At 41.8% G+C, this 22,122-nt stretch overlaps 1 protein-coding gene across 27 annotated transcripts; it reads left to right on the top strand.

The window, feature by feature from the left end:
• Positions 1-184: 184 nt before the first annotated feature.
• zgc:103586 lies at positions 185-22,098 on the top strand. Of its 27 annotated transcripts, none has more exons than XR_007400559.1 (9): positions 6,751-6,836; positions 7,708-7,776; positions 7,859-7,909; positions 8,000-8,200; positions 8,373-9,567; positions 12,477-12,613; positions 12,709-12,840; positions 13,717-13,774; positions 21,729-22,098. XR_007400559.1 is itself a non-coding variant. In XM_049029888.1 (8 exons), exons 2-5 carry the CDS (start codon positions 2,455-2,457, stop codon positions 4,358-4,360), a joined length of 594 nt encoding a protein of 197 aa, XP_048885845.1. In that variant the 5' UTR covers positions 185-389; positions 2,434-2,454; the 3' UTR covers positions 4,361-4,495; positions 18,188-18,799; positions 20,118-20,254; positions 20,350-20,484. The 27 variants fall into 27 exon arrangements, 16 of the variants coding, with proteins under 16 accessions (XP_048885845.1, XP_048885853.1, XP_048885854.1 ...); XR_007400560.1 differs by having other exon boundaries at positions 6,779-6,909; XR_007400558.1 differs by lacking the exon at positions 6,751-6,836 and adding an exon at positions 6,862-6,982.
• The last annotated feature ends 24 nt before the right edge of the window (positions 22,099-22,122 follow it).

Genomic DNA, 22,122 nt, shown 5'->3' with positions numbered 1-22,122 from the left:
GCTGATCTATTGGCAGATATGCACAGCAAAACTACAGCTACATTTTGTAAGATTTTAATTTGTCTGGAAGATATGAGTCTTATCTGTATTACTAACACACTTATATATATATATAAAATTGTTTATAATCAAAAAACAGGCTGAACTGTTTTTTGTCAGTTGTTGAAGTTAGAAAGGACCTGCATTGTTTAATATAAGCCCCTTGATCTTTACCGCAAGTCTCGCGCTGTAGGGAAATGTGCGCAAACGCCGTCGAGTTTCGCGCAAACTGTGCATTCCTACTCCGCCACATAGTTATCGTCATTTTATGCTTTGCCGGGCATTTTTTGTATTGTTTATATTTCTTTTCTTTTTTTTTACCTGCTTCCAAGTTGTCCTCAGCACCAACGGTAAGAAAAAATTTCATGGCGTAATGTGGACTCCCTGGACTATTCGATTGTAAACGAATGCGGGTCTTATGCTTAACAGTTCGGGGTAATGAAGTCCCTTATTTTAAATTCGTCAACTTTATAAATAAGGTATATTCTTATGGAAGTCATCGCACCGAATGGATGTTTAATATTGATTTTAACTCCAGCGCTGGGTGTCAAAATTACTTGATTGTATCAAGCGCACAAAAGATATAATTTTCGAAATACATCTGCATACTATGACTGAAACTAATTGAGTGTTTGATGCTATAGTCATTTTAAACACAACGGCTCATTAATAAAATGGTTTTAAAACTGCACGTTAACCAAAAGTGATAAATAGATGTTTCCCACTTTAGGTATCTTATTGTATTTTAAGTGATATTTTTATATAATCCTGAAGTAAAACGGTTAAAACACGTGGTGAATATAAAATGTTAATACATTAATCTTTTAAAAGCTCCCTTTGTCCAGTGAAGTAAATGACCAAATTAGCTCTTTTAAGCTGACCAAATGCCAGTATAAAATGTGTAACAACATGACGTAATCTGCAGCTTGATATTTGTTTATAGATGAACATTTTTTACCGTTAATTTCGACAGTTAGGGTACTATTACGTATTTCATTACGGTGAGTGTATTATCTTTTGCCATTATAATGCTATTATTATTATTATCGATGCATTGGATATTACATTTTTGTTCTATATAAAGTTTAAAATATTTAAATTAATTGTTTAAATGACGGGGCGGCATGGTGGTGCAGTGGTTAGGACCCGGGTTCGAGTCTCCGCCTGGGTCACATGTGTGCGGAGTTTGCATGTTCTCCCCGTGTCGTCGTGGGGTTTCCTCCGGGTACTCCGGTTTCCCCCCACAGTCCAAAAACATTGGAGTTGCTGAATTGCCCGTAGGTGTGCATGTGTGAGTGAATGGTGTGTGAGTGTGCCCTGCGATGGGCTGGCCCCCCATCCTGGGTTGTTCCCTGCCTCGTGCCCATTGATTCCGGGATAGGCTCCGGACCCCCCGCGACCCAATAGGATAAGCGGTTTGGAAAATGGATGGATGGATGGATGTTTAAATGACATTTTTAGTTGAGTGGAGTCGCCGGTTACCAGCTGAGCCCGACCTGCCGCTCCAGATGGGGCCCATTTGCGCCGTGCGGCTCGCATTGTGCTGGAGCTTCTTGGGGCTTCACACCCCAGTGAAGAATCCTAACAATCCGGGGGGACAGAGGCGTGACCGACGGGGACGTCAGCTCGCTTGATTTACACGTTTAAATAAGTATCAGCTGATTTGGAAGTATTTTATGTACGATGAGCCCCGATTCGGCACCTGTCGGTGCGAAATTTGAAGAATTTCATGCGCGATCTTTTACGGTCAAAACTAAACCAGACAACTTTTCCGGCTAAAGGATTGACAAAGGATTTTAGTTTAAGCTTGTCTGAAGTTACTTCAGGTCTAAATGGAGCGTGACAGAGATGCAAGGATAGTAACTATTTACGACAAAGCAACCTGAAAACGTTTATGGTTACTGTGGAAGTTTCCTAACAGTTAATTGATTTATTTACTGGCAATTCAGCTGTTTTGTTTTCATATTTTACTTTCAATCATTTTAACCCACGGGGATCCTAGTCAATCAATTACTGCACTAAAGCATTAAGAATCAACAAAGTGACCAATATGAATTAGAACAAAACAATCAGAAAATGTTCGGGGGTGCGTAATAATCCGTGCCATCGTGAGAAACCTTTGTAAAAAAACACAAGAACTTAAAGAAATATGACATTTTGACAGCATTTTTGCGGCATATGCCCAGTAGGCCTATCAGCTAAGCATATGTTAACTTTAAGTAAATGTATAGGTTGCTGATTTACCCATTTACTCAGTCATATAAATGCACCGGAACAATTAAATTTAATTACCTGGTTGAAATTCAGCACTTGCCCTCAAGTCGCGAAAATATACCCTTTCCTCGGCACTACCCGTCTCCCGTTTGCTGGCTTACTCTCGGTCTCCCCCTGCAGGCAGGCTGAGCGTCATTCTCCATGGAGGAGAGCGGCAATTTACTGCGCGGCGTGGAGAACCGGTCGCAGGTCAGCGTACCAGTGCAGGGTAGGTTACCTGCTTCACCCGCTTTCACGTTGCTGCACCTATTTTAAAAAAATCTTGCAAAAAATTTGCTTTACAGACTGTATGCAGCAAAGGTCACATATCAGTAAGAATTACGAGAAACTGGAATTACAATTCACTAAACTCAGGATTTAACAAGATTAATTATTTTATTAATGCGGTTATACTTGACATCATATTATAGTGTTAATCTCTAGCATTTAGCTGCATACTTGTGCAGTAGAGGAAATGAGAAAATTTATAACATATGCATGTAGTTTCTTACAAAGTGACCAGAGTTAATGTAGTTATCAGTGATTTATAGTAATAATTTGTTGGCATTGATATATGTTGGTTAGTCAGTTCATTGTCCATGGAGACTGAAAGATCTCTTTGTATCTGTCTGTTTCCCTTGTTTCTCTCACCATGTAGTTGTCTTCAAAGTTCTCATGGCTGCCTTTCCCGTCACTCAGATCGCTGTAGGTAAGTATTGCTGCAGTAAAGCACTCCAAGCAGCAGGTGGCACTGTGTCCTCACATCTCTGGGACCAGGCTTCGGGTCTCCGCCCTGGCTCAGTGTGGGGTTTCCTCCGGTTTCTACCCCACAGCCCAGACATGCTACTGTTAACTGGAGTTGCCAAAATTGACCGTAAGCATGAATAGTGTGAGTGAGCCATGAAATGGGTTGGCGCACCATCCTGAGTTATTCCTGCTTTGTGCCTGTAGCTCCAGAACCCTGCAATGTTTAGGATATAGGGCAAGTGGGTTTAGAAAATGGAGGGATGGTTGTTGGTTCAGGACCCTAGCTGCTGTACCCATAAGTAGGTTAACCTGGATAACATAGAAAGTCTTGCATACAGAGTGGGAATGTCTGCCCCCCTCCCACACAGGGGCTGTGCACCTGAACGACTGCCCCCAGCAGCACTACATTCCCATCTTCTTGCTGGTGTCTGGCATCTGCGGCCTGGTCATGGGTACGTTGTGCTGCCTGCCCTGCGCCCACAGAAGTGAGGACCACGGCTGGAGGTCAGTCAGCAGCCTGTGTGGCACCTGCAGCTCCCTGCTGACCACCTTCTACTTCTGCTGGTTCATCACAGGTGTGACGGTGCTCAGCGGCGTTTGGTGTGAACCTACACAGGCAGTGAAAGGTTGTTGAACACACTGGGATTTTCTACATTTGCATGTAACTCACTTAACATTTACTAGAAGTACATTCAATATTCTTTGCTCACAAATACATTTACAGTATGTTCACCATTTGAGTACCTTCATTAGCAAGAAAATGTCATGTCTTCAATTCATCAAAGTAAGACAAAATTTGAGGCATTCTTTCTACGAGGAACATTAAATATTAAATATTTGTATATGTACCATGGCTGGAAGATGTAATTATAAAAGGATCAAACTGAGTCATGTGACATGAGGAACCAAACTGAGTCATGTGACATGAGGAACCAAACTGAGTCATGTGACATGAGGAACCAAACTGAGTCATGTTTAATCCTCACAGAAATGACTTCTGGGATTAAAGAAGAAATAACATTGATGCCAAACACATTCAGTGCACTAATCCTCTTTCACGCTCCAGCATCCTAATGGTTAATATTTTCTTCCTGTTCGCTCAGGAAACGTATGGATCTACTCCATTTATCCCGCCAATTACAACCAGACGGTCCCCGGGCTGCCGTACTGCAACAAGACTGTGTACCAGTTTGCCTTCTGGACGTCCACTTTGCTGTACATCAGTCTGGGGGCGATGCTGCTGGGGTGCATCTTCATTCTCATCTACTTGTGGTTGTACGGGAGGAGGCAGACGATTGGCAGATTCAACTGGACCATCTAAGTCAACATTGGGTGGGGTGGGGGTGAGGGGGCTCTGCCATTCACAGTCCACCCCCAGGTCTCTGCTGAGGCCACTGGATGAAGAGACGTCTGTCTCTGGCTCTGTTGTCTCTCTCTACCTTCTTGTTTCCCTAAAGTACATGTTTGATGCTATTTTATCTTTATCTGTCCTTGTGCTTTTTTGCTAATTTTTTTTTCTTTTTCCAATAATTATTTATTATTAATTATCATGATCATCGATACCAATGACTGGGGGCCATTTCTCAGCCACAGTTGAGGTGATTTCATATTTTCACCCTCTTTGCCATAGTTCATTTACTTTAATATTCTCACTATCCGGAATCGGCGCAGTGTTCGCATTCCTCTCAATGCACAGCATTGAGAACAAAACAATGGTGGCTGGCTGAATTTCCCCGCAGCCGTTCTGGGATTCCCAGGCGGACACGGGGTTGATAAGGGTGGATCCTGAGCTGGTCCCTTTCTCTCTGAGGCCATGGAGGGTTAAAGCTCAGGGGAATGCTGGGGAATGCTGGGGAATGCTGGAGAATGCTGGGGAATGCTGGAGAATGCAGGGGAATGCTGGGGAATGCTGGAGAATGCTGGGGAATGCTGGGGAATGCAGGGGAATGCAGGGGAATACCAAAGCCTTGCCTTCTCTATAATCCCTTATCATTTGTATGTATTACATAGGCGTTTCTCATGGGTGGGACAGGCGGGACACATCACACACAATACAGTATTTTCCAGGGTTTTGCTCTTAGAAATGTAAATGAACTTGTTGGCGGAATTCAGTTCTCATGTAATCTGCTGACCCAGGGGGAAAATTGTCTAGCCAATGACTTCATGTACACAGTCAATATTGAAATGGGCACATAGCCTATAAATAGGTATACAGATGAGGTCATACAAGATAAAGTGAGGGGGCAGGTTGGACTTAGCCTTCGATATACTAACATGCAGGACTTTTTCTGATTATCAATGCGTTTTAACTTTTATGCAGCATAATATCATGCAAAGATTTTGAATTTTTTAAATGTATATTTGACCCTGGAGGATTATTGTGACAGTATCAGGGATGTGAGTCAGTGGAAGGTAGATAAAACTTAAGAGAGAAAGTGTCTACAGAACATTCAACAGGATTCATGGCCTGTTAGGTTATTTCGCATGTCGCTCTTTATTTGCGCATAAAAACTAAACACAGTATAATGTAGGAAGTAAAATAAATCATGACTATGCATTGGGGAAGGAAATGCAAATAGCCAGAGAGGCAGTGCAGCACTGAGAAAGTGCAGAGGTGGAGTTTTAACTATAGTGTGCAATACAATACAGTAAAAGTTCACTTAAGACCATGTTTTTAGTCATTCCTACCGATAATGCATTCATATAGCATAACAGTATAGCCATGTGTATAATGCATTATGAATGCTTTATGAAGCTCTCATCTATAATGCATTACAGATACCTCTCAGCCTCTGGTGATCCTTCTTGAGGATGCAGCTGATATTTAGAGACCTATGTCAAATCGAAATACCCCGTTATAATCAAAACACACCATTTTAAATGGTCCCTGATTCAGGTTCAGTGAAAAACATGAAGACTGAAATTATGGGACTGATACCACATTTTCCCATGAACATCCCGCTTTTTTCAGAGTGTTTCACTTTTAAAAAATGTTCAGTGTCCCCTCCAACCAGACAAGTTTTAAGATCCCAGAAATATCTTCGACTTTTTAATTTTTTGACTTAAACTTTTTTTTAAAATCTGAAAACAAATATATGTGCATTTTGCAATAGATTATGGGTAAATCAACATTTTTTCAGATAAACCAAATTGCTCTGTTTGTTTTATCCTATATATGGTCCAAAATGTGTGAGATTAGACATGTAAGTACTTTTGTTTCAGGATTAATTCCTGCATCGTTGTATTTTTTTTCAGTTGTTTTCGTAGTTCCCTGTTTGGCCAGCAGGTGTTGCTGGTTATCCAGTTCTGCTCCATGTGTTCATCTAGGTCTTGCCCCAGTCATACTCCTCACAGTTGCCCTTGTTCCTTGCGTGCCCTGTGGATGAATAGGCCGAGCATGCGGCTGTGAACCTTGCGTCCCATACCACTGTGAGCTTGGCATGGGACTTCGGACATTTTTAAGTATGTGTATAAGTCCCAGAACTCTGTTTTTGCAAACCCCACATTAAATCAAGTTCCTTGTGTTGCATGGCCCGATGTAACATATATCCGAAAGTGGAAATAATCAAATGTGTATGTTTGGTCAGAAGGCTTGTCAAGGTTATGATTTGATTGATTCTGAAACTATACTGCTTGTTAAGAACTAGGTACTTTCACAGGACTGAGAATAAAAGCCGTAGCTGAACACACGCCTCCTAGATTGCTCACCAAACAGGTTGGGCAGGTGAGATCTTGCTTCAGCCACAGAGACACAGGATTGGCTCGACATCAACTTGCTCACGAAACAGGCGAGGCAGGTGAGATTTCTCTTCAGCCACAGAGACACAGGATTAGCTCGACGTCAACTTGCTCACAAAACAGGCAAGGCAGGTGAGATCTCTCTTCAGCCACAGGGACACAGGATTAGCTTGACGTCAAATTGCCCACGAAACAGGCAAGGCAGGTGAGATCTCGCTTCAGCCACAGGGACACAGGATTGGCTCGACGTCAAATTGCTCACGAAACAGGCAAGGCAGGTGAGATCTCTCTTCAGCCACAGGGACACAGGTGCAGCGTGACAGCTTACCAATGGTAGGATTCAAATTCTAATTAAATTAAAGCAATCTTGTTCATATGTTATTTTTGATTTCCAGCATACTCACTACACAGTACTATGTCTTATGAGCTCTCACACATAGTTAAAGGTACTATATTCCCTGCCTAGGCATGTAATTCAGAAAATTTGATATGAAAATGCTTCTGCTTTGAAAATATACTCATTAGTTGTTCAAGTAACTATTTACCGATTTGTGATCCCTTTTTTGCTCTCTATATGTCGCTAATCATCCAGCTTTAAGTATTTGATACTCTGGGTGTTTGAATATTGACTGCTTATATACGGTGACCACTGGCATTAAAACACAAGTTTTTAACATTAAAGTTTTTTATTTTAATTTTTTACGAAGGTGATGATAATGGAATATGTAAGTCATCTAGCTGAAAACCGGAAACTGAAATATAAGGATACCGTAAGCGATTGCAGCTCATGTCGACTCGATTCTGAAGAAGTCCTCTGATGGACTGTCAAGCTCCAAAACAGAGACCGATCGCAGTAGAGCAAGCAGATGACATTTCGCGGTGTCGACGTTCCTTGTGACTCCTGTGTGATGAGGCTGCTTTCTGCTTCAGGTCCAGAGATTCTTCCAAAAATGGAGCCGGTAGAAAATGCTCTTCACGTCGGAGGGTCATCTTGCATAGGTATTCCAGTTTTCCCTGCAGAAGACACGCCCTCTATCTCTCACCTGCACCACCAAAGCTTTTACCTTTCTCTTCCCGACAGGGTATATGGGCATCCTGCCTGGCCTCCTCCCTCTGTCCACGATTGCTTTGGGTGAGCATTGAGTTCCTGGGGATAGTAAGAGCAAGTCGTACTGATCTAGCAACAACCTTCATTTGTTGGATGCACTATCTTTCCTCTCAGGGAGCATGCACATCAATGACTGTCCCAAGCAGCCCTACATTCCCATCTACCTGCTGGTGTTTGGCTTGGTCGGCTTACTGCTACAGGTGCAGTACTTCCTCTGCAAATGCTGCACCCAGTGCAACAATCCAGTTGTGGAGAGCCTGAGCACCGCCTGCCGTGTCCTGCTGTGCCTGTTTGCTGTCTGCTGGCTGATTACAGGTGAGAGCTGCAGAGTTGTAGGGGGGTATTTTATGAGGGTGGGTGTGCGAAAATCCATCTTGACACGGAAACTAATAATCGAAAATTGATGCGAAACAAGCAGAATGATGCCAAGCGCCCTCTTTTACCATTAAGTTTTAAAAGTGGAACTTGTGTGTTGATTGTCTTACAGGCAGTGTCTGGATATACAGTATTTTCCCACCAAACTATGAATCTCCTCGAAAACCAGATTACTGCGAGAAGACTATGTATCTGTTTGCCTTCTGGACCCTCAATGCCATCTACGTCTTCACAGTCTTGTTCCTCATTTACAGTACCTGTGCTTTTCTTTATAGGAGCTTATGTTAGACAGGTAAAAACCACAGCAGGCGGAATCCCACCCATTTATAGCTTTAGCCATAATTCCCTTTGATGGATGGGTGGGAATGGATTCTGGCCTCTGTATCCCACTCAATTTCCTGTTTATTCACACAACCTCATGCTGCTGTTTCCCTTGAGGGTACAGTGTGGGAGAAGCTCCATCTTTAAACAGATGACATCAGCCAATCCTTACCGATACACCACTTCAGGGAAAAGCGTCTGCTATATAAGTGTAAATGCAGCATACATTAGATATATACTTTCAATTCCGTTTTATTAGCCTAGTAGCCTGCCAAATAAATAAATGTCAATATCAGCTCTGGCTAATTTAATCTTTTCTGCATAGTAGTCTAATTTCAGCTTTAGTGTCCATGTGTAATTTACTTGAATTATAGTATGAACCTGAATTATATATATTTTGAATTGAGGTGTCCCCCTTTTGTATTGTGTAGTAATTCTGTTTATAAATGCTGGTACAATTCACGAAACCTTTCTGATTATAGAACAATAAAACCAAAGTGAAAATGCGATGATTTGAGTACAAATTCTCTTGCTTGCGGAATAACATAAAAGACAATGTCCAGCACAGATCAGCATGGAACAGATCTCCCCCACTTCCATACAACCCTTAACTGCTACAGTGGTACCTCGGTATACGTCCGCTTGGAATAAGTCCAACTTGGTATACGACTTGTTTGGACGCGAAACATTTTGCTTGGTATACGACCTTTGTTTGGAATATGACTCGCGTGCTAGAACCTGTATGGATCAAAAACGAGTCAGGACTCCGCGCACCACCCTTGTTTACCTCTCTCTCTCGAGACGAAGCCACTACTGCCCACGAGCGCCAGTACGCCAGTTACTACCATTCAGCCAACAACCCGCGCTATAACTATCTGTGAATTTTCACTTGATTTCATGTTTTTTCGCGTACATTTTTAGTAAATTCATTAACCATGAGTTCTAAGAAAGCAGACACTCGACTCCTCTCAGCAAGGTAAAGTGAGGTCAAATTTTCATTTATTTGGTATTAAGCAGTGTTTAAATTATTTTATGCACCTCATCAATGTATAATATGCAGTTAACAATGTGATTTTTTTTCATGGGAACAGATTAATCATTTTCCCTTTATTTCTTATGGGAAAATTTTGTTTGGTATACGTCCTGTTTGGTGTACATCCTTGGGGCAGCGTGTGGCTCAGTAGGCTAAGCGGGTTTGAACCCAGCCTCAGCACGTCTGCGGCTCCTTGAGCAAGACCCTTAACCCCCAGCTCTCTGGGCGCCGCTACAGGTTACTCCACAAAGAGCAAGTTGAGGGAGGCATAAAGATAATTTCAACAAAGTATCAATTATTATTATTATTATTATAGCGCATTACACATTACATCGTCTCAAAGCGCTTTACAGCATCCCCACCCAAAGCCCCCAGTGAGTAAGCCATAGGCGACAGTGGCAAGGAAAAACTCCCAAGAAGGAAGAAATCTTGGGAGGGACCAGACTCAAAGGGGGAGCCCAGCCTCCAGGGGCTGGCAACCAGACGGTCCCCGGGCTGCCGTACTGCAACAAGACTGTGTACCAGTTTGCCTTCTGGACGTCCACTTTGCTGTACATCAGTCTGGGGGCGATGCTGCTGGGGTGCATCTTCATTCTCATCTACTTGTGGTTGTACGGGAGGAGGCAGATGATTGGCAGATTCAACTGGACCATCTAAGTCAACGTTGGGTGGGGTGGGGGTGAGGGGGCTCTGCCATTCACAGTCCACCCCCAGGTCTCTGCTGAGGCCACTGGATGAAGAGACGTCTGTCTCTGGCTCTGTTGTCTCTCTCTACCTTCTTGTTTCCCTAAAGTACATGTTTGATGCTATTTTATCTTTATCTGTTCTTGTGCTTTTTTGCTCGTTTTTTTTCTTTTTCCAATAATTATTTATCATGATCATCGATACCAATGACTGGGGGCCATTTCTCAGCCACAGTTGAGGTGATTTCATATTTTCACCCTCTTTCCCATAGTTCATTTACTTTAATATTCTCGCTATCCGGAATCGCCACAGTATGTATATTTGACCGTGGAGTATTATTGTGACAGTAGCAGGGATGTGAGTCAGTGGAAGGTAGATAAAACTTAAGAGAGAAAGTGTCTACAGAACATTCAACAGGATTCATGGCCTGTTAGGTTATTTCGCATGTCGCTCTTTATTTGCGCATAAAAACTAAACACAGTGTAATGTAGGAAGTAAAATAAATCATGACTATGCATTGGGGAAGGAAGTGCAAATAGCCAGAGAGGCAGTGCAGCACTGAGAAAGTGCAGAAGTGGAGTTTCCGGCAACCACCCCTCGCTATAACTATCCGTGAATTTTCACTTGATTTCGTGTTTTTTCACGTAAATTTTTAGTAAATTCATTAACCATGAGTTCTAAGAAAGCAGACACTCGACTCCTCTCAGCAAGGTAAAGTGAGGTAAAATTTTCATTTACTTGGTATCAAGCAGTGTTTAAATTATTTTATACCCCCCATCAATGTATAATATGCAGTTAACAATGTGATTTTTTTCATGGGAACAGATTAATCATTTTCCCTTTATTTCTTATGGGAAAATTTTGTTTGGTATACATCCTGTTCGGTATATGTCCTGTTTGGTATAAGTCCAAGGATCTGGAACGGATTAAGGATGTATACCGAGGTACCACTGTACATTAATGTGCTTCAAATAGCATGTCAACGTTTCTTGTGTTTCCATTGTCTGTCAGGTGCTAATATATGCTGTAGGAATCTATGGTTATGAAACGCGTAATGAAGTTTAGGAGCATAGAGTCTGTCTAAACTGATTAAACACGAAATGATGAACGACTCTTTGAATAAATATAAGGGGGAAAAAAATCACTATAGTGAACGACAGGGCTGCTGCTAGAGATTGTGGGTCCCCAACCCACACCGATCCAATTATGCTTGAAAGGTTTTAGGGCCCCCGTCAGTCAGCAGCCCTTGGAATTGTCTTTAATGTCCCCCCTTTACAACGTTCCTGGTGAACAACATGCATTTGTTCCTTTAAAATCTCATTCAAAGAACTAAAGATCATTCATGAACATACTGTGGTTGACCCACACCAGATTACTTATTAGTTCATTGCTTCAGAGCAGATCTGGCTTTTCTCTTACTCTGTTATATGCTATTTAAGAGCCTAGTTAAAAGGTAGCATGGCTGTATTTAAAGAACTGCTTCACAGTAGAAGTCTTTTTCTGAAAACCCAAACTACCTGCCAAAGCATGCAGAAACACATTGGTTCATAATTAACTAGATAAGGTCAATAACCCACAAAATAGTGATAACTGGTCACGCACAATAGTCCTTGGTTTGTACCAGCTTCCTTCAAAAATGACGGGCAAGTAAACCGATATACAGACCGTTTCATTTATCTAATTCAGCTCAGCAAGTCATTAGGTGCTTTATACACGTCAATGATATATAAACTGTTTTAATTTGTTGGGTTACCTGGGCAATCAACAGATACCTGTGCTTATTTTTGTTTGATTTTTTAAAGGATTCTTTTATGTCCGTATTAACTGTGCATGTCAGGAAAAACACAACGCATATCCTGGTTTCAGATTTGATTTCGTGTTTCAGTCTACTTATCTGCCTGTACTATTCGTAAAGCTTCCAGACTTAATTACTAAATATACCAACCGTAATTTAGTACAGATTTCTTCTGTCTCCAGATTTTAATTTTACGGTTTCAGAAAAAAAAAATTTAAAACCCGGAGCGACCTGCGAAATCACACAAGCGGCTGATTTCTAAGTGCTTAAACATAAAAAAGACATTAAATATTTTATTAAACTTCTGATTAAACACGTTGAATGATACTTAGATTTTTTTGTTTTTCATTTTTCTTTTCATTTTCCGTGACTCTCTACACCAGTGCAGCGGAGACTGATTCCCAGCTACTCAAAGAACTTATCTCCAGGTGCCTGGAGGTTCGTGACCTGGCCTACTGTCCCTACAGCCGCTTTCCTGTAGGTGCCGCGGTATTAACCGTAGAGGGCGCTATAATCACAGGTAAGATTTAGCAGAAGACTGTAAACGACAACCGCGGGATTTTATCTGGAGTAACTTTGGTCAGGCCCTTCCGTTGTTTATCTCTTATGTCATAGACGAAGTGTGTTTGCTTCAGGCTGCAACGTGGAAAATGCATCTTACGGACTGACAGTCTGCGCAGAGAGGACAGCGGTCCAGAAGGCTGTCATAGAGGGACACAAGAACTTCTCTGCCATCGCAGTCACATGGTGAGGAATTCTGCTCGTAATTGAGGTGGTAACCCTTTCACTGCCAAAACCAAAACACGATGTTAAAGACTATCTGAAGATCTGTATTTCTATCAGGGAATACCGGGACACTTCTGAAGGGATACAGGGACATTTTACTGAATGCTGTGTAACTCTAATTGCGTTTTCTTGCATACTGAAGTATATGGAGTAAAACATAAGTGGGCGATTGACACTAAACATGTTAGAGGTTGTGTGTGATTCTGATGTGGCTGTCATAGCAATGGGAGGTTTACAAGACAGACTGCAAGTGACGTTTTCATAACGGAAATAAGAAATTCTACTTCTCATTTTACATTCAGTAGTTTAGTCAACACTCAACAGCTAGTCATATTATAAGTGTTGTTTAAATTACTCTACAACAGCTCCCTCTGCTTTGCCTGGTAGGTATAATCTAATTTCATAGCATTTGTTGGATATCCATTCGCTTTAAATCAGTGTTTCCCAGTGCTGTCCTCTGGGACCCGCGGACAAAAATGTGGACTGTCTGGCAGGGGGCCCGGAGGGAGCAAAAACGTGGACCGTCTGTGGGTCCCCGAGGACCAGATGGGGAAACACTGTTTTTTTTTATCATTTTTTGTGTGTTTCAAATCAGTATTACTACTTTGACATAAGACTTGCCTTTACCAGAGATTTAGCAGCATATATGTTTCATTTTTACATTATGGCCCTGAAGTAAATACTGAGAAATCAGCTGTCTGGCCTTTGTGTAAAACCTAGGAGGCAAAGTAATTATACAGCCTTCAACTCAATGTGCAGTTTTGAAACCCTTATATTAGAGTATAATGGGAAGAGCACAGGCATGTCTGGACTCATTGTGATGTGTCTGTTCTTTAGCGATATCAAAGACCAGTTTGTTGGCCCCTGCGGAGCTTGTCGGCAAGTGTTGATGGAAGTGAGTATGGTGTCCGCACTGGTAACTGCCATGGTTACAAGTCAAAGTGTTTACATGCCTACTGACAAGGTGTGATTGTATCACTGACAAACCACCATCACCTTTTGGCAGCATAGGACACACAAATGCTTTATATTGAATATCAATTTCCAAGGCTGGATTTTCCATGTCTTTGAGTGAGCACAGGTTTTGGAATGTGCAATTTGCCAATATTACTCCATCATAGCCCCCCTGTTTAATCTGTTTGTTTCTCTCCTAGTTTGGGTCACACTGGGATGTCTATTTAATTAAACCAGATGGATCTTACCAGAAAACCACCCTTCAGGATTTGCTACCACTGGCCTTCACTCCTGCTCACCTTAAGGATTAACTGCCGATCGAAATACAGCTTCCAAAGAGTCTGATATTAACAGCTACTTGTTCCTACTCTTATTTGCAAATTCTGAAGATTTTTTTTTTATTTTTGTAATTGGACAGACATTTTGAAAACACAATCTGCTCCTCTAGAGAATCACGTAAAGTGGCCCAATGTTTTAGACCTGGAACTTAATTGACCAGGTCCATCATGTAATTGTTGTTTCAGAATTAATGTATATGTAAAAAAATACTAACAATAAAAACACACACGCACTGGTGTTATGGTGTCAATATTTGTTTGTATAGTTTTATTTCCCTTTTAGTTTATTGCTTTTTAATATGTCACATTAGAAACCAGTTTGTTTATGTCAATAGGAGCAATAAGTAACCAGGCAAGGCATCAAACGTATAAGAAGTTGTAACTTTTGGTGGATTAAACGAGATAAAAGAATAAATTAGTTATCAAAAAAATGTTCGTCTTCGTGGATTAGGTTTCGAGAACATATTTAAGCTGACTAGGGGGCGGCAAGGTGGTGCAGTGGTTAGCACTGTCGCCTCACACCTCTGAGACCCGGGTTCGAGTCTCCGCCTGGGTCACATGTGTTTGCATGTTCTCCCCATGTCGTCGTGGGGACCCAGTAGAAAAAAGCGGTTTGGATAATGGATGGTACGACTAGGAGGTACTAAAAGGTGACGGATCCCTGCAGGCAGCAAGGAACAATCCCGGGAAAAGCAGCAATTTCCATTTCCGGTATTGTGACGTCACGTCTATTTCCGGCAACATGGAAGCGGTAGTGAGTGAAGTTGTCGCCCCTGAAGACCTTCTGGTAAATGCTTTCTGTTCATCGAATTATGTTTAAGGTTAAGCGTCAATAGGAAAAAGCCGATGAGTTGTGAAATACGCGGGAACTGGGAGCTTTCCTGGTTTAGATGTTTTGTTTTCTATATGTCGCTAAACATCCAGCTTTAAGTATTTGATACTCTGGGTGTTTGAATATTGACTGCTTATATACGGTGACCACTGGCATTAAAACACAAGTTTTTAACATTAAAGTTTTTTATTTTTATTTTTTACGAAGGTGATGATAATGGAATATGTAAGTCATCTAGCTGAAAACCGGAAACTGAAATATAAAGATACCGTAAGCGATTGCAGCTCACGTCGACTCGATTCTGAAGAAGTCCTCTGATGGACTGTCAAGCTCCAAAACAGAGACCGATCGCAGTAGAGCAAGCAGATGACATTTCGCGGTGTCGACGTTCCTTGTGACTCCTGTGTGATGAGGCTGCTTTCTGCTTCAGGTCCAGAGTTTCTTCCAAAAATGGAGCCGGTCGAAAATGCTCTTCACGTCGGAGGGTCATCTTGCATAGGTATTCCACTTTTCCCTGCAGAAGACACGCCCTCTATCTCTCACCTGCACCACCAAAGCTTTTACCTTTCTCTTCCCGACAGGGTATATGGGCATCCTGCCTGGCCTCCTCCCTCTGTCCACGATTGCTTTGGGTGAGCATTGAGTTCCTGGGGATAGTAAGAGCAAGTCGTACTGATCTAGCAGCAACCTTCATTTGTTGGATGCACTATCTTTCCTCTCAGGGAGCATGCACATCAATGACTGTCCCAAGCAGCCCTACATTCCCATCTACCTGCTGGTGTTTGGCTTGGTCGGCTTACTGCTACAGGTGCAGTACTTCCTCTGCAAATGCTGCACCCAGTGCAACAATCCAGTTGCGGAGAGCCTGAGCACCGCCTGCCGTGTCCTGCTGTGCCTGTTTGCTGTTTGCTGGCTGATTACAGGTGAGAGCTGCAGAGTTGTAGGGGGGTATTTTATGAGGGTGGGTGTGCGAAAATCCATCTTGACACGGAAACTAATAATCGAAAATTGATGCGAAACAAGCAAAATGATGCCAAGCGCCCTCTTTTACCATTAAGTTTTAAAAGTGGAACTTGTGTGTTGATTGTCTTACAGGCAGTGTCTGGATATACAGTATTTTCCCACCAAACTATGAATCTCCTCGAAAACCAGATTACTGTGAGAAGACTATGTATCTGTTTGCCTTCTGGACCCACAATGCCATCTACGTCTTCACAGTCTTGTTCCTCATTTACAGTACCTGTGCTTTTCTTTATAGGAGCTTATGTTAGACAGGTAAAAACCACAGCAGGCGGAATCCCACCCATTTATAGCTTTAGCCATAATTCCCTTTGATGGATGGGTGGGAATGGATTCTGGCCTCTGTATCCCAACTCCATTTCCTGTTTATTCACACAACCTCATGCTGCTGTTTCCCTTGAGGGTACAGTGTGGGAGAAGCTCCATCTTTAAACAGATGACGTCAGCCAATCCTTACCGATACACCACTTCAGGGAAAAGCGTCTGCTATATAAGTGTAAATGCAGCATACATTAGATATATACTTTCAGTTCCGTTTAATTAGCCTAGTAGCCTGCCAAATAAATAAATGTCAATATCAGCTCTGGCTAATTTAATCTTTTCTGCATAGTAGTCTAATTTCAGCTTTAGTGTCCATGTGTAATTTACTTAACCTGAATTATATATATTTTGAATTGAGGTGTCCCCCTTTTGTATTGTGTAGTAATTCTGTTTATAAATGCTGGTACAATTCGCGAAACCTTTCTGATTATAGAACAATAAAACCAAAGTGACAATGCGATGATTTGAGTACAAATTCTCTTGCTTGCGGAATAATATAAAAGACAATGTCCAGCACAGATCTGCACGGAACAGATCTCCCCCACTTCCATACAACCCTTAACTGCTACAGTGGTACCTCGGTATACGTCCGCTTGGAATAAGTCCAACTTGGTATACGACTTGTTTGGACGCGAAACATTTTGCTTGGTATATGACCTTTGTTTGGAATATGACTCGCGTGCTAGAACCTGTATGGATCAAAAACGAGTCAGGACTCCGCGCACCACCCTTGTTTACGTCTCTCTCGAGACGAAGCCACTACTGCCCACGAGCGCCAGTACGCCAGTTACTACCATTCAGCCAACAACCCGCGCTATAACTATCTGTGAATTTTCACTTGATTTCATGTTTTTTCGCGTATATTTTTAGTAAATTCATTAACCATGAGTTCTAAGAAAGCAGACACTCGACTCCTCTCAGCAAGGTAAAGTGAGGTAAAAAAAATTTTTATTTGGTATTAAGCAGTGTTTAAATTATTTTATGCACCTCATCAATGTATAATATGCAGTTAACAGTGTGATATTTTTCATGGGAACAGATGAATCATTTTCCCTTTATTTCTTATGGGAAAATTTTGTTTGGTATACATCCTGTTTGGTATACGTCCTGTTTGGTATACGTCCTGTTTGGTGCACTTCCTGTTTAGTGTACATCCTTGGGGCAGCGTGTGGCTCAGTGGGCTAAGCGTGTGTCCCTATAATCAGAGGGTCGCAGGTTTGAACCCGGCTTCAGCACGTCTGCGGCTTCTTGAGCAAGACCCTTAACCCCCAGTTTCCTGGGCGCCGCTACGGGTTACTCCACAAAGAGCAAGTTGAGGGAGGCATAAAGATAATTTCGATAAAGTGTCAATTATTATTATTATAGCACATTACAACATTACATCGTCTCAAAGCGCTTTACAGCATCCCCACCCAAAGCCCCCAGTGAGTAAGCCATAGGCGACAGTGGCAAGGAAAAACTCCCAAGAAGGAAGAAATCTTGGGAGGGACCAGACTCAAAGGGGGAGCCCAGCCTCCAGGGGCTGGCAACCAGACGGTCCCCGGGCTGCCGTACTGCAACAAGACTGTGTACCAGTTTGCCTTCTGGACGTCCACTTTGCTGTACATCAGTCTGGGGGCGATGCTGCTGGGGTGCATCTTCATTCTCATCTACTTGTGGTTGTACGGGAGGAGGCAGATGATTGGCAGATTCAACTGGACCATCTAAGTCAACGTTGGGTGGGGTGGGGGTGAGGGGGCTCTGCCATTCACAGTCCACCCCCAGGTCTCTGCTGAGGCCACTGGATGAAGAGACGTCTGTCTCTGGCTCTGTTGTCTCTCTCTACCTTCTTGTTTCCCTAAAGTACATGTTTGATGCTATTTTATCTTTATCTGTTCTTGTGCTTTTTTGCTCGTTTTTTTTCTTTTTCCAATAATTATTTATCATGATCATCGATACCAATGACTGGGGGCCATTTCTCAGCCACAGTTGAGGTGATTTCATATTTTCACCCTCTTTCCCATAGTTCATTTACTTTAATATTCTCGCTATCCGGAATCGCCACAGTATGTATATTTGACCCTGGAGGATTATTGTGACAGTAGCAGGGATGTGAGTCAGTGGAAGGTAGATAAAACTTAAGAGAGAAAGTGTCTACAGAACATTCAACAGGATTCATGGCCTGTTAGGTTATTTCGCATGTCGCTCTTTATTTGCGCATAAAAACTAAACACAGTGTAATGTAGGAAGTAAAATAAATCATGACTATGCATTGGGGAAGGAAGTGCAAATAGCCAGAGAGGCAGTGCAGCACTGAGAAAGTGCAGAAGTGGAGTTTCCGGCAACCACCCCTCGCTATAACTATCCGTGAATTTTCACTTGATTTCGTGTTTTTTCACGTAAATTTTTAGTAAATTCATTAACCATGAGTTCTAAGAAAGCAGGCAGTCGACTCCTCTCAGCAAGGTAAAGTGAGGTAAAATTCTCATTTATTTGAACTAATTGCTTTGATATTTATGTATTTTGGTATTAAGCAGTGTTTAAATTATTTTATACCCCCCATCTATGTATAATATGCAGTTAACAATGTGATTTTTTTCATGGGAACAGATTAATCATTTTCCCTTTATTTCTTATGGGAAAATTTTGTTTGGCATACATCCTGTTCGGTATATGTCCTGTTTGGTATAAGTCCAAGGATCTGGAACGGATTAAGGATGTATACCGAGGTACCACTGTACATTAATGTGCTTTAAATAGCATGTCAGCGCTTCTTGTGTTTCCATTGTCTGTCAGGTGCTAATATATGCTGTAGGAATCTATGGTTATGAAACGCGTAATGAAGTTTAGGAGCATAGAGTCTGTCTAAACTGATTAAACACGAAATGATGAACGACTCTTTGAATAAATATAAGGGGGAAAAAAATCACTATAGTGAACGACAGGGCTGCTGCTAGAGATTGTGGGTCCCCAACCCACACCGATCCAATTATGCTTGAAAGGTTTTAGGGCCCCCGTCAGTCAGCAGCCCTTGGAATTGTCTTTAATGTCCCCCCTTTACAACGTTCCTGGTGAACAACATGCATTTGTTCCTTTAAAATCTCATTCAAAGAACTAAAGATCATTCATGAACATACTGTGGTTGACCCACACCAGATTACTTATTAGTGCATTGCTTCAGAGCAGATCTGGCTTTTCTCTTACTCTGTTATATGCTCTTTAAGAGCCTAGTTAAAAGGTAGCATGGCTGTATTTAAAGAACTGCTTCACAGTAGAAGTCTTTTTGTGAAAAACCAAACTTGCATAGGTATTCCACTTTTCCCTGCAGAAGATACGCCCTCTATCTCTCACCTGCACCATCAAAGCTTTTACCTTTCTTTTCCCGACGGGGTATATGGGCACAGATACCTGTGCTTATTTTTGTTAGATTTTTTAAAGGATTCTTTTATGTCCGTATTAACTGTGCATGCCAGGAAAAACACAACGCATATCCTGGTTTCAGATTTGATTTCGTGTTTCAGTCTACTTATCTGCCTGTACTATTCCTAAAGCTTCCAGACTTAATTACTTAATATACCAACCGTAATGTAGTACAGATTTCTTCTGTCTCCAGATTTTAATTTTACGGTTTCAGTAAAAAAAAAAACCCGGAGCGACCTGCGAAATCACAAAAGCGGCTGATTTCTAAGTGCTTAAAGATAAAAAAGACATTAAATATTTTATTAAACTTCTGATTAAACACGTTGAATGATACTTTTCATTTTTTTTTCATTTTCCGTGACTCTCTACGCCAGTGCAGCGGAGACTGATTCCCAGCTACTCAAAGAACTTATCTCCAGGTGCCTGGAGGTTCGTGACCTGGCCTACTGTCCCTACAGCCGCTTTCCTGTAGGTGCCGCGGTATTAACCGTAGAGGGCGCTATAATCACAGGTAAGATTTAGCAGAAGACTGTAAACGACAACCGCGGGATTTTAACTGGAGTAACTTTGGTCAGGCCCTTCCATTGTTTATCTCTTACGTCACAGACGAAGTGTGTTTGCTTCAGGCTGCAACGTGGAAAATGCATCTTACGGACTGACAGTCTGCGCAGAGAGGACAGCGGTCCAGAAGGCTGTCATAGAGGGACACAAGAACTTCTCTGCCATCGCAGTCACATGGTGAGGAATTCTGCTCAGTAATTGAGGTGGTAACCCTTTCACTGCCAAAACCAAAACACAATGTTAAAGATATCTGAAGATCTGTATTTCTATCAGGGAATACCGGGACACTTCTGAAGGGATACAGGGACATTTTACTGAATGCTGTGTAACTCTAATTGCGTTTTCTTGCATACTGAAGTCTATGGAGTCAAACATAAGTGGGCGATTGACACTAAACATGTTAGAGGTTGTGTGTGATTCTGATGTGGCTGTCATAGCAATGGGAGGTTTACAAGACAGACTGCAAGTGACGTTTTCATAACGGAAATAAGAAATTCTACTTCTCATTTTACATTCAGTAGTTTAGTCAACACTCAACAGCTAGTCATATTATAAGTGTTGTTTAAATTACTCTACAACAGCTCCCTCTGCTTTGCCTGGTAGGTATAATCTAATTTCATAGCATTTGTTGGATATCCATTCGCTTTAAATCAGTGTTTCCTAGTGCTGTCCTCTGGGACCCGCGGACAAAAATGTGGACTGTCTGGCAGGGGGCCCAGAGGGAGCAAAAACGTGGACCAGCTGTGGGTCCCCGAGGACCGGATGGGGAAACACTGTTTTAAAGTATTTCTCTGAACTGTCAGTGCACTGCAATTAATTAGAATTTTTTAAAATCATTTTTGTGTGTTTCAAATCAGTATTACTACTTTGACATAAGACTTGCCTTTACCAGAGATTTAGCAGCATATATGTTTCATTTATACATTATGGCCCTGAAGTAAATACTGAGAAATCAGCTGTCTGGCCTTTGTGTAAAACCTAAGAGGCAAAGTAATTATACAACCTTCAACTCAATGTGCAGTTTTGAAACCCTTATATTAGAGTATAATGGGAAGAGCACAGGCATGTCTGGACTCATTGTGATGTGTCTGTTCTTTAGCGATATCAAAGACCAGTTTGTTGGCCCCTGCGGAGCTTGTCGGCAAGTGTTGATGGAAGTGAGTATGGTGTCCGCACTGGTAACTGCCATGGTTACAAGTCAAAGTGTTTACATGCCTACTGACAAGGTGTGATTGTATCACTGACAAACCACCATCACCTTTTGGCAGCATAGGACACACAAATGCTTTATATTGAATATCAATTTCCAAGGCTGGATTTTCCATGTCTTTGAGTGAGCACAGGTTTTGGAATGTGCAATTTGCCAATATTACTCCATCATAGCCCCCCACCCCCCTTGTTTAATCTGTTTGTTTCTCTCCTAGTTTGGGTCACACTGGGATGTCTATTTAATTAAACCAGATGGATCTTACCAGAAAACCACCCTTCAGGATTTGCTACCACTGGCCTTCACTCCTGCTCACCTTAAGGATTAACTGCCGATCGAAATACAGCTTCCAAAGAGTCTGATATTAACAGCTACTTGTTCCTACTCTTATTTGCAAATTCTGAAGATTTTTTTTTATTTTTGTAATTGGACAGACATTTTGAAAACACAATCTGCTCCTCTAGAGAATCACGTAAAGTGGCCCAATGTTTTAGACCTGGAACTTAATTGACCAGGTCCATCATGTAATTGTTGTTTCAGAATTAATGTATATGTAAAAAAATACTAACAATAAAAACACACACGCACACGGTGTTATGGTGTCAAGATTT

Source organism: Brienomyrus brachyistius, chromosome 10, assembly GCF_023856365.1.
Source record: "Brienomyrus brachyistius isolate T26 chromosome 10, BBRACH_0.4, whole genome shotgun sequence".
NCBI classification, from domain to species: Eukaryota; Metazoa; Chordata; class Actinopteri; order Osteoglossiformes; family Mormyridae; genus Brienomyrus; species Brienomyrus brachyistius.
This window is presented reverse-complemented; position numbering and strand designations above follow the sequence as displayed.